The following is a 12025-nucleotide window of genomic DNA, read 5'->3' on the forward strand; positions in this document are numbered from 1 at the left end:
TCTCACTCCGCACACCGTCCAGCTGTGGGTCTCTGTATTAGCTCCGAGCTACTGCAGGAGGCGGCTCCTCGGATGATGGCTGAGTGAGACACTGACCTATGAGTATGGCAGAGTGCTGTTAGGAGGCATTTTATTGCTGTGTCCCTTTGGTTTTCCTCTAGATCTATGACCTATCCACCAAGGTTCTTGGCCACCTGGGCAGTGTCAGGGATGAGTTCCATCTCATGGGGTGGGTTTCTTAAATCCAATCATCAGACAGTGGTTGGTTGCTTCCACAATGTTTGTGCCTCTGTTGTACCAGAGTATGGTGCAGTCAGGTCACCATTATACATCAGAGGGTTTGCAGCTGGGATGGTGTTTACCGTTCTTTGGTAGCACACAAAGTACCTTCCATTACCACGAACACTAGTCAATAGAGGTGAAGGCTCTAGGTAGGCACCAGTTCAACTTTTCTGGGTTCAGTGATATTTAGGTGTTTAGACCACATTTTTTAATTGATGATGTATAAAATCCCTTCAGCCTTCTGGAAGATAGAGCCACAGAATCCTGAGTGGTCTTGAAGGGTTTGGTTCCCGTAGTATCATTTTCTCACTGCTAGCCATCTGAAGCCAGTCTTGGTGCTCAGAGCAGGGCCTGCATGTCACACACTATGAGCCTTGTGATCCTGGTCCCTCTGCACACATAGGGGATTGTTCTGTGCAGGAGCCCTGAGCATCACAGCGCTGAGAACCAGGCAGGTGCTCACCTTTGTGTGCTATGCCCACCCCTCCCTCAGGTGAAGAAGAACAGCACGCCCCCCCTCTCCTTGTTTGGACAACTCCTGTGGCGAGAGTTTTTCTACACAGCGGCCACCAATAACCCCAGGTTTGACCGAATGGAGGGGAACCCCATCTGCATCCAGATCCCCTGGGACCGCAACCCTGAAGCCCTGGCCAAGTGGGCTGAGGGCAAGACAGGCTTCCCTTGGATTGACGCCATCATGACCCAACTGAGGCAGGAGGGCTGGATCCACCACCTGGCCCGGCACGCCGTGGCCTGCTTCCTCACCCGCGGGGACCTCTGGGTCAGCTGGGAGAGCGGGGTCCGGGTGAGTGCAAGCTGGCCTGTACCCTGTGACCAGGCCAGCCAAGGTCAGCCCCCTTCTAGGCCGGGGCCTGGGGTGGGATCCCTGGGTCTAGGAGATCCCTTCCAAGTGCTCAGCAGAAGAACTTTGCTCCTTGGGGTATTACAGTGACTCGGAAAGAACCAGAGCGTCAGGTCTCCAAGGAGGCTGGTTGTCCCCTATCTAGGTATTTGATGAGCTGCTCCTGGATGCAGATTTCAGCGTAAACGCGGGCAGCTGGATGTGGCTGTCCTGCAGTGCTTTCTTCCAACAGTTCTTCCATTGCTACTGCCCTGTGGGTTTCGGCCGACGCACAGACCCCAGTGGGGACTACATTCGGTGAGGGTGCAAGCCAGACTGTCTGGCTTTGAACCACTGTGCCCTCCTCTGGTACTCTGAACCCTTTATAAGAGCCACAGTGTGCTGACACATGACCCGTATGTGTTTCAGGCGATACCTGCCCAAATTGAAAGGGTTCCCCTCGCGCTACATCTATGAGCCCTGGAATGCCCCTGAGTCGGTTCAGAAGGCCGCCAAGTGCATCATTGGCGTAGACTACCCGCGACCTATCGTCAACCATGCTGAGACGAGTCGGCTCAACATCGAGCGCATGAAGCAGATCTACCAGCAGCTGTCGCGATACCGGGGACTCTGTAAGGAGCTCCTACCCCACTGACGTCTCGCTCACCCTGGGGAGGACACTGCAGGCTACGCCAGACTGGGCAGCTTGGGGTGCTGGGAAAAGGTGGAGGCTGTGCCCTGGTCCTGTCCTCCTGGCCCCTCTGTTTCTCATGACCTATAGCTCTCTTAATCTGACTGTCCCTTTGTCTCCAAGGTCTTCTGGCATCTGTCCCTTCCTGTGTGGAAGACCTCAGTCACCCAGTGGCAGATCCCAGCTCTAGCCAGGCTGGGAGCATCAACAACACAGGTGAGTTATTACACTGGCCTCTCGCCTCTCTGGCCTTCTATGACCTGTGCCACTGCTTCAGTCATTCAGGGCTAAGGCCAAAATGAGCATATGCCTGATGAAGCTTATATTCCCCCAGAGCATGCTGTAAGACAATCAAATATGAGCATTCAGATAAGAATTTTGGAGGGCATTGGATGGCTTGGTGTGGGGCTAAGAATAGGGTATCTTTAGGACCACTTTAAATAGGAGCTGCTGAGGGCACCTCTGTAAGTATTGTTTAGCAATGTCCTGATAAGAACTAGGGAAGGAAACAGCAAGAAGAGTCCCAGATGCAGGAGCAAGCAGAGGAACAGAAGGAAGCCAGAGCATGTGGCGAGTGGAGCAGAGCACTCATATTCCCCATCCTCTGACTTCCTGCACTGAGGGGAGTCAGCAGAAGAGGGCACAGTCCCACTGGGCTTCTAAAACTGCCCGCGACATAAACAGTGGACAGTGAGGAGCAGTGTGGGGACTGGGAGGCACGGAAGAAGGTGGCACAGGGGTCTGGACAGGAGGAGCAGGGAGAGAGTGAGGGTGCTGGTCGACTTGGTGATGCTCCATATGCAGAAGTGGCCAGAACTCCGGGATTTTCCCAGGGCTGCAAAGGGAATGCCTCACCTTCAGAGCAAGGACAGCAGATATGCCGCATCAGTCTCTGGCCTGGAGCCAGGGACTTGAGACCAGAAGTTGGCCCTGCTGCCAGCAGGCCAGGCCATGCCCTCCTCACGCAGCTCCCAAGTGAGGTCACTGCTGAAAAGGAGGCCAGGGCAGGGCTCCCTGTCTCTAAAAAGCAGGCATTGCACAGCATGACACCCTTGTGATGTGGAACTACACTTGTCTCTGTGGTTCTTCACAGGCTCCAGACCCATAGCCAGTGGCCCAGCCTCCCCTAAACGCAAGCTGGAAGCAGCTGAGGAGCCTCCCGGTGAAGAATTGAGCAAGCGGGCTAGGGTGACAGAGATGCCTGCCCAAGAGCCACCAAGCAAGGACGCCTGAGAGTGAGTCCTTGCAGAAGGAGGTAACATGACTTAGAAAGCTGTTGCTTGCCAACTGGAGGTTCAAACAGCAAATCAGATTAAGGAGGAGGATTTCTGCTCAAAATCCCACCGGTCTGACTTTCATAACTTCTAAACCAGTGGTTCTCTTCTCAGCCTTCTTAATGCTGCAGCCCCTTTAATAACCCTCAAGGTGTGGTGACCCCCCATCATAAAATTGTTTTCATTGCTACTTCATAACTGTAATTTTGCTACTGTTATGAATTGTGATGTAAATATCTGATATGCAGGATGTCTGATATGTGACCCCAAGGCAGTCGAGACCTACAGGTTGAGAACCATTGTTTGAGATAGAGCCTCACTGTGTGGCTGAGGCCAATCTTGAACTTGTAGCAATCCTCCTGCCTTATCCTCTTGAGTGCCAGAATTTCAGATGTGAGCCAGCATGTCCAGTTTATTTCATAAAATCTAAAGAAAGATTATTATTTTTTAAGGAAAGAAGATTTTATTTTAGAAGAAAGAAATTTAAAAGTTTAAGTCCTTTGTTTTCTGACTAGTGGAAAAGAAAGGGGGTTTAGCTTTGTTCTGTTTGTTTGCTTGCCTTTTCTGCCTGCTCATGAGTCAACTCTGATACCCAGATGTGAAGCTGGCAGGTGGAGGCTGTGTTCTGTAGTCAGGCCAGATGAGGGCAACACTGAGCTTCAGACGCCAGGAAAGAGCTCAGGAAAGAGCTCAGCCCTGGAAGGACCAGAGGGCCCAGCTGTCTCTCTGCTTCTGCTTACAGGGTCTCTGGTCTTTTCACAGACTTCGTAGCTTTGCACATCCCAGTCAGGGCTCACATCAGACAGAATACAAACAGATTTGCCTCCTCCTTGTTCCTCCTTCCCCAAGGCAGGAAAGGCTTATATGCCAATATTGGAGAAATGTAGCTTGCCACCCTCCTTAGTCATTATGTCAGGCTATTCCGTACATCTGCATCAATAGGTTGGAGGGGGCTTTTCACTCTAGAGCTGTCTGGTTCTTTTTCTGGTCCTAATCACTTCAAGGCCTCTCTGGGTCTGTCTGTGTGGGGTGTCTCTCTCAATTTGTGTGCTCAGTGAGATGGCAGGCACTTGGTGCCTTTTCCTTCTAGACATTGCAAGTAGGAGGACAGGCTGTGCTGCCTTGTCCCTGAAAGAGCTGGCCACTATGGATGCCATACTGTCTGTGGTGTGCTGCTAAGCATAGCATGTTATGGCTAATGAACTTGCTTCGTTAATGCCCTGATTTTGAGGAAAGATTAACAAATAGAAAGGTTAGGTGTGTGTGTCAAGACTACACAGTAAGCTGATGACATATGGCACAACATGGGCTTGTTGTGTGCAGATATATGGGGAGAGTGACATGTAAAGCATGTAAGTGACATATAAATTGACATATAAAGTCATATTAGTGTGGAATACAGCCAAAGCAACTTAGGAAAGGAAGAATAAAACAGTACACACCTTCAGCTTATGAAGGTGGGTTGTGTGATCAAGGAACGTGAACCTGAGAAGAACTGGATTCAAGGATGTTTTGAACACCAGAAACATCAACGTTGCCCGATCTTGTACATATGACTTTCTCTCTCAGAAGGTGGTTGCTGTTCCCGAGAGTAAGCACAGGTGTCGGTCAGTCACAGACGTGTGGAAGTAGGGATGCAGGTTGAGCATCCCGTAATCTAAGCACCGAGATCCAAAAACTGTGGCATCCTAAACTGTCTGAGTGTCAGCAGTGGAGTCTGTGCAGATATTCCTAAATTCAGAAAGTCAGATAATGGACATTCAGCCTGTGATACTAAGCCCCCTGCTTGGCTAAAACAGATAGGAACATTTTTCTTACATTCCAGGGGGCTCAAAGGCTTATGGGTTGTGGTCTGGCAGGTGGAAGATGGCTGTTCCAGCTCAGCTGTCAGTGCCTCTTCAAGGCAGGGACAGGACAACAGTGTTGGCTGTGCTCACTCACTCAGTTAACATTCATGTTCCCACGATGGACCCTAGATTCGGGCCATGTTGTGAACTGGACTGGCAGCCCCACCTCCACCTTGGGAGATGCTGGTAGGAGGAGACAGTGAAGCAGAGGTGTTTTAGTAAGGGGCCATAAGTATTAAACAGAAAAGATTTCCTGCCTGAGAAGAAAGGAAGGAAGGCAGGGACACGAAGGGGTGCTGTGCTGTAAGGATCGCTGGCTTAGACTGTGTCTAGAACAGGCCTGTGGCGGAGGCTCGCGCGGGGGCACAGTTAGCTAGGAAGTATGGATCATGGTAGGCATCAGCAGTGTCACACAGTGTGTGGGCCTCACAGCCTGGGCTAGCTCAGAAGTACTGGAGCACGGTACTCCCTGCTGGGATGGGCATTATTGGGATTATTGTCTGTACAGTCTGATGTCTTGGAAGCAGAGGGGCCCCTCGAGGGAGTTCTAGGAGAGAAGCCTCCTATGGAATAGGATGGTCTACTGCATCTAGAGGAGAACTAAACACTGGATGGGGCCCTAACAGAGAATCAGGTGAAGTGATATCAGCCATGCAGAGTGCCTGTCTTGCCCTATAGTTTGGGTACCCATGTATCACCTATTGAGATCTCGGGAGCTGTTTTTAACGACTTTGCCCTACATCTTCATTTAGCAAAGCTCTTGAAGGTGGAAAGGAGCCAGGAAGTCAGAGGATGTGACAGGAACAGACGTCTTTCCAAGGCAGAGTGGGAGCGCCATGTTTTTTGGAAACCCCAAAAGAAAAGTGCCTCCTGTGTGCAGGCTAGGGCATCTAGGCCTCATCTGTTGTATTAGACGCTCTAGAGGAACAGAACCTACAGAATGTTCTTTCTTTCAAAAGAAAGTATTAGATTGTCTTCACAGTGGGCTAGGTATTCCAACAATGGCCATCTGCACACTGAAGAGGCTAAGAACCCAGGAACTGCAGAGTCTGCAAGGCTGGTGCTGAAGGCCAGAGGGACTCTGCTCTTCAGTGTGAGTCGGAAGGTTGAAAGGGTTCTCATATCAAAGAAGACGGGCAGCAGCAGCAGGATAGATGCGCTAACAGCAAGGAGTGCAGTGCAGGCAGACAGACAGGAATGGCCTGCCTTTCTCTGGGACTCCTCCGCTGGGCTGCTGCTACCAGGGGCTGCCCTGGGAAAGGTGACAACCAAGATTAACCCTCACAGCTGTGAAATGCTTGGTAGCTCTTGTCACCTGCCCTACTGCTGGGACACACATATCAGGATATCAGGGGGAAATCAAACCCTTTGTGTGAAAGGTCTAACTATGAGTGGAGCACACCGGGCAGAGGAGGGCACAGTACTGCCTTTGCATGTGCTTCCAAGTGACTTCTAATCAGCTGACTGGTAGGCACAGTGAGGAGGCTGCAGGTGCAGCCAGAGTTGTGTGGATGGGAAGATGTACCCCTTCCTGCCCATTTTAGTCACATGTCTTGGGCTGCAGGCCAAGGCCTGAGTAATCATTCCCTGCTTTTAGTCTCTTAGCTCTGCGCTGTTGGCATTGTGAGAAGTCATTACAATTTAAGTCAGTATGTAGAAAAACATCTCTAAGATCATTGGGTTCCATGCTTTCCTCAAACCCATGCCAACCCAATGTTCTACATTTAGTTTTTACAATGTTCACTAAACTGAACAAAGAAAATAGTGAGCTTCCAAATAGCAGTCATGTCAGCGGGTTACGTGACCCTAGCTGCTGACACAGGGTTGGTTCCATCACCGTCCAGTTCTGCACTGGCTTCCCCTTTCATCAGTGATCTTTTACAGTGGACTGCACATGGGCTTCCCCCTCCAGCTCTGCACAGTACTCTAGTGAGCACCCTGTGCAGAGAGGGCCAGCCAAGGAGCCCTTCCCTCACTGGCCTGTGCTTTGTTAGTATTGAGGTTTTACTGCCTAGACCCCAACTTCCAGAATCCCCCTTTTTACTCCGATACTTGTGCAACTGGTATAGGTCAGGTGTGTCACTACAGCCTATCCAGTGTGGAGATGGAGGTAGCCTAGCCCTCCAGAGAGCCTGGCTCTTCTTCCCAGGCCTGTGTTCCTGGTGAGACAATGTTCAGGTGTTTCTAAGCTCTGGTTCTTAGCTCCTGACATGGAAATGAGCCATAAGAAAGGAGCTGAGTGTGTTCCATAGATGATCAATGTCGGTGGAGCTAGGTTTAAATTGATCTCAGGAATATATAATGTGTACATGTGTTAGAACAGCACAGGGTAAACTAGGCCTAGTCATGCATGCCTGGAATCCCAGCACTCAGAAGACTAAGGAAGGAGGATCAACAGCTCAAGGTTCTTAGTTACATAGCAAATTCAAGGCCGGCCTGATGATGTGAAATCTTCTGTCTATGAAGTGAAGAGGGAAGGGGCAAAATAGTTTTTAAAAATTCACATGACGTGCCATTATGCATCACTTAAAATGAATTTAAATTTTAAAAAGATATGTCCATAGTTCCATGAACCCCAAGAGTTGAGAGCAAAAGAAACAAAATGGAGATGGCACTGGAGTTGGTGTTTCGGGGGGAAGCTCATCTCAGGTTCAACAGCAGGCTTGCTCTGCTTGGAAACTGTACTTAGAAGTGTGTCCATAAACACAGTGCAGCTAACGGAAGAGCATGGCTGCCTGTTTCAGCATGTTCTCCAGGGGAGGTGGATGGGTGGCTGCAGTTACACTTGGTTTAAAGGGCGAGGCCCCGGGAACTGCCCGCACATGTATCCACTTCTGCCCAGCTTCTCTAATCTAGAGAGTACAACAGAGTGTCACTCTCCAGACGCAGGCGGCTTCCGATGGAGTGTGCAGCCCTAAAAGGGCTGCCTGAGCTCTGAACCCCCAAAGTCCTAACGCCTAGGAAGTGGAAGCAGGAAGATCGGAGTCCAGGCTTCCTCAATTGCATAAGATAAATACCCAGAATAGGCTGGAATGTGCTAGAAGGCCGAGTTTAGATTCATGTCTGCAAATGTGTCTGACTTTTAAGAGTGTGTTTGCTCATCTCTAACACCTTCCATTTTATTTTGTGTCTGTATCAATCTCCATGCCAATGTGTTGAATTTCTTTCTTTTTACATCTTATAAAAGTCTTGGTGAGGAATAATACAAAGTTCGCTTACTAGTTAAAATCCAAACAACAGGGGCCTGAGGGAGATGCCCAGAAAAGCCTCGGCTGCTCTTGTAGAGAACCCAGGGTTTGATTCCCAGCACCCAAATGGTGACTCAAAACCGTCTGTGACTCCTGCTCCAGGGATCCAGGTACTCATGTGGTGCACAAATGTAGATGCAGGCAGAATTTGTATATCCCGAGAGCCTGGGGATTCCTGTCTTGGCACCTTGTGGACACTCATGTCAGTTCAGTTTCTTATTTATGAAAATGGAGGTGTAGCAACTTGTCTTGGCCTGTGAGGGTCTGTGAGGCCCTCAGAGCAAAGCACCACAGAAGCAAATCCTTGGTTCTGGAGTCAGGAGTTCAAGGTCATGGTCTCTGTTTTTTCTGGGTCAAAGTTCCTTTTCCATTTTAGGTCACCCTGGTCATCTCATTTTTACCTAAAGAGAGTCACAACCTAAGGTGCTGGGAGTCAGGACCTGAGCCATATAAATGCCACTGCGTCAGCCTGTTAATGCAGACAGCCCAGTAATTACAGTGGTGTTTCTCTCTGCCCTACATCCAGAATATTCCAGATCTTTAAAATGAGCCATCGCCTATCCCTATTCCTTTCTTCTTCACCCATTCCCCCACCATTATAGCCCTGTGCCAGGTTCTGTGATTGGTGTGTGGAAATTTGACTTGCTGTTTCTAAACCCAGTCATTGCCTTATTCTTCAGAAGGTACCAGAACCAGGAAACTTCTCACACAGCTACTTTTCCTGGCCCCCCGTCTTTGAAGCAGCAGCTATACTTGTCATTTGTGAACAAGTATCCTTCATGGTGTCCAGTGGTGGCCATGTAGCCCTGTCCTCTGCTGCTCTCATCTCTGGTAAAGGGTGTGCAGGGAACAGTAGTGCTGGGTTTAGAGACCCAGTATTCAGCTACCCCATGGTTGCTCAGCAACAGCCTGGCCCTAGGGATGGCCCAAGCAGCGTGTTCACTGAGTTGTCCCACTCGCAGTCTGGGAATCCCCAGGGAAGCAGCCAGAGGAGCCGTGCCTGGCGACTAAGCAGCCTCCTGAGCACCCTCCACATGTGTTTTTCTCTTTCAGCTAGAGAGTCATCGCTCCGTGACAAAGCCTGGGTACCTGAACTGCCACGGCCTACAGAGAACCCAGTCACCAACAGACGGCGGACGAGTGTATGTGTGTGTGCAAAGGAGGCGTGGTGTGCCGTTTGCGTGTGCATGCATCTGTTTACACTCTCGTGATCCTGAATGTTGCCTCAGCTGAAAGACTCTGGATCATCCTTGTCACCGGAGCTGCTTCCTCATCTCCAGACACAGGACTAGAAACCACAGCAGTGACCTTCAGCCCAGATCTGTTCCTGGGAGCCCCCTTTCTTGTTTCAGTAGAAAGTGGTGGTAGGACCCTAGCTAGAATTCTGGTCTCTGCCTCCCCAGACTCTCTTTCCCCTCAGATAGCTGGAGGACCACATTTTTTGACATTCACCTAAAGTTTGAGGTTCCAGAGGTAGGTAGCCAGAGTCCTGCTGGCTTAGATCCCACCTTGTGACACTAGACCTGAGCAAGCTGGAGCAGATGCTTCTCCTTCAGACATACCTAGCCTGACCAGCCTTTTAAATCCCATGCATATCTGTCTGTGTAGGACCTTCTAGAAGCCAGGTAAGGACTAGACTCCAGTCCTCTGTTCTTTCCCTAGCCGCTAGGGCCCAGCCTCAGCCTGCCAGGAGCTGAAGACAGGCCAGGGTCAGGGCTGGTGGAGGAAACCAGGTCCCATGACTTAAAGGCCACAGCTCCTCTGGCCACATTCCCAGGCATATGCTCTAGCAAGTACTGCTGCTACCCAGCCAGGCAAGCTGGCCAGTCTATGTTCTGCGGGCTTCCAGGGCCCTGGACTAGTCAGCACCTATACTGCCGTGTCAGCTCTTCAGGACTGGGCTTCAAGGGACTTAGAGGGACCTCATGAGGGCTGGAGCACTACATGGGCAGTTGGTAAAAGGTCAAATAGAGATAATACCTAGCACACCATCCCCTTTCTCAGAGTGGCAGTGGAAGGTTTGGCCCAGAGAAGCCAGGCCTGTGTTCCAGGGGAGCCTCCTCTCCCTGTGTATATACTGCCCTACATACTCACACTTCTGACCTCCTGGGAATGCTGTTGGGTCATGTGGAGAAAGCAGTTATGAAAAGAAGGATTGTGGGTAACTGAGCAAGTCTTCCATCCACTTCCACCCCCGTGGCCTGCACATGAGCCACAGTGTATGCGTGTGAAGTGAGTGTGTGTATGTATGTGTGTGTGTGTGTGTGTTCCTGTTTGAATTTTTGTTCTCACATGTAACATTAAGCTGGCCTCTGTGCCCTTTCCTCTCTACCTCCCCTGTGACCTTGCCGAGCCTCAGAGTTGTTGATGCCCTTGGCCCTGGCCTTCACTGTGTCAGACCAGAACCTGGGGCCAGGCTCCCCTCTCCTCCAGCTGTCTGCTGTCCAGCACATCTGACAGGCTTCTTTTTGAGATGACCTCAGGTTTTCTCAGCAGAGAGCTGCCTTTAGTCCATCATTCTGACTATAAACAACCCATGTGCGAGTGGAGAAACAGCACAGGTGATGTGTATTTAGAGCTCTGGGTTTGGCCTCCCTGCTCCTGAGCCCCAGGCTCAGAGGAAAGAGCCAAGGGATCTTGCTGGAGGGAGGTAGAGTGAGCCTGGAGAGCTGGTCTGAGAGGGTCGGAAACTAGGTCTGGGTCCAGCATTCATTTTGCAACGTTTTCAGCTATGGGGACAGAGTACCCTCTGCTCTTTTAAGGATGGCTTTCTTCTCAAGGTACAAGTTGACAGGATCACGTGCCCCTCCACTGCCTTGACATGCTGGCCTATTTTCAGGATAGCTTTCCAATGAAGGAAGCAGACCTCCCACTCCAGAGCTACAGGATGGAGTGGCCTGGAGCCCCGGAGTGACTCCATGCCTAGCCTGAGTGGCTCTGAGGCTGTCACAGAGCCGTGACCTAGAATGGGGAAGAGATGGTCACAGGCAAGAAGCACTTTATAGTGTTCCCTGTTGTTGGGAAGGTTGTGTGTCTCCCACAGTTTGTTTGTGAATATTCCCGTTTTATAAATGTCTGATCCTGTCTGAGAAAGCTGTGTTGTGTAGTCGATCTTGTGGGAGGTCTGGGACCTGCGGCTACTGAGGTTGAACCTGGTAAAGCTTTAAGCTGGTTCTCTTGGAGTCCAGACTCTCTTTCCCTTTGGATAGAGTAGGCCGTGTAAGGTACTGTAGCAGGCTGGCAGCAGCCCTCGACCTTGGTCAGAATCAGGTAACTGAAACAACACATGGCATGAGGCAGGTTCCTGAACGTCACCTCACACTGGCCCAGCATCTATTCTTTATGATATTCTAAGAAGGTGTATGTGTCCTCTGGACACAGTTATGGAAGCCAAGGCCTGGATGCTGGCTCTGTCTTGCACTATCTGGCCAGAGTGCTGTGCACATGAGTGTTCCTGGTAGGAGAGGAGCTCAGGCAAATCCAGAGAAAACCACAGTCTGCTCTACAGATGGGAGAGGGGCTTTACCGGTACTCCTCTCATTCCTGGCTCTGCCTCCAGTGCCCGCTGGCCTGCTCCTACCAAGTCCAGGGCTGGCCTCGCTCTCTGGGCTTCTCATGTAGTTCTGACTTGGCTGGAGAAGCTGAGAAACCTTTGATCTTGACAGACGTTTCTTGAAGAGAGAACTGCCCTACATACTCATGCTTATTACCTCATGGGGATACTGCCCATCTGAAACAAGCACACACCAGCCATAATAACTAGGCAAGACTGCTTTCCTGGGAAGAAGGAAGATTCCGTAACAGATGGTTAGGGTAGGGCCTAGTGTAAAAGGCCTGGGCCA

The 12025-nt window shown here is 50.5% G+C and overlaps 1 protein-coding gene across 5 annotated transcripts in view; it reads left to right on the plus strand.

Annotated features, from left to right (window-relative positions):
• Cry2 (cryptochrome circadian regulator 2) overlaps positions 1-10425 on the plus strand; it is a 29356-nt gene extending 18931 nt beyond the window's left edge. For 2 of the 5 annotated variants that reach the window (XM_005364131.2, XM_005364133.2), the window contains 6 exons: positions 776-1087; positions 1290-1441; positions 1553-1755; positions 1938-2030; positions 2908-3069; positions 9237-10425. In XM_005364131.2, the coding sequence (XP_005364188.1) occupies positions 776-1087; positions 1290-1441; positions 1553-1755; positions 1938-2030; positions 2908-3047 (900 nt within the window). In that variant the 3' untranslated portion in view covers positions 3048-3069; positions 9237-10425. The remainder of the gene's footprint in view (positions 1-775; positions 1088-1289; positions 1442-1552; positions 1756-1937; positions 2031-2907; positions 3070-9236) is intronic. The other 3 variants (XM_013352709.2, XM_005364132.2, XM_013352711.2) reach the window with 3 other exon arrangements.
• Positions 10426-12025: the final 1600 nt, after the last annotated feature.

Source organism: Microtus ochrogaster (assembly GCF_000317375.1).
Source record: "Microtus ochrogaster isolate Prairie Vole_2 chromosome 14 unlocalized genomic scaffold, MicOch1.0 chr14_random_1, whole genome shotgun sequence".
Lineage (NCBI taxonomy): Eukaryota > Metazoa > Chordata > Mammalia > Rodentia > Cricetidae > Microtus > Microtus ochrogaster.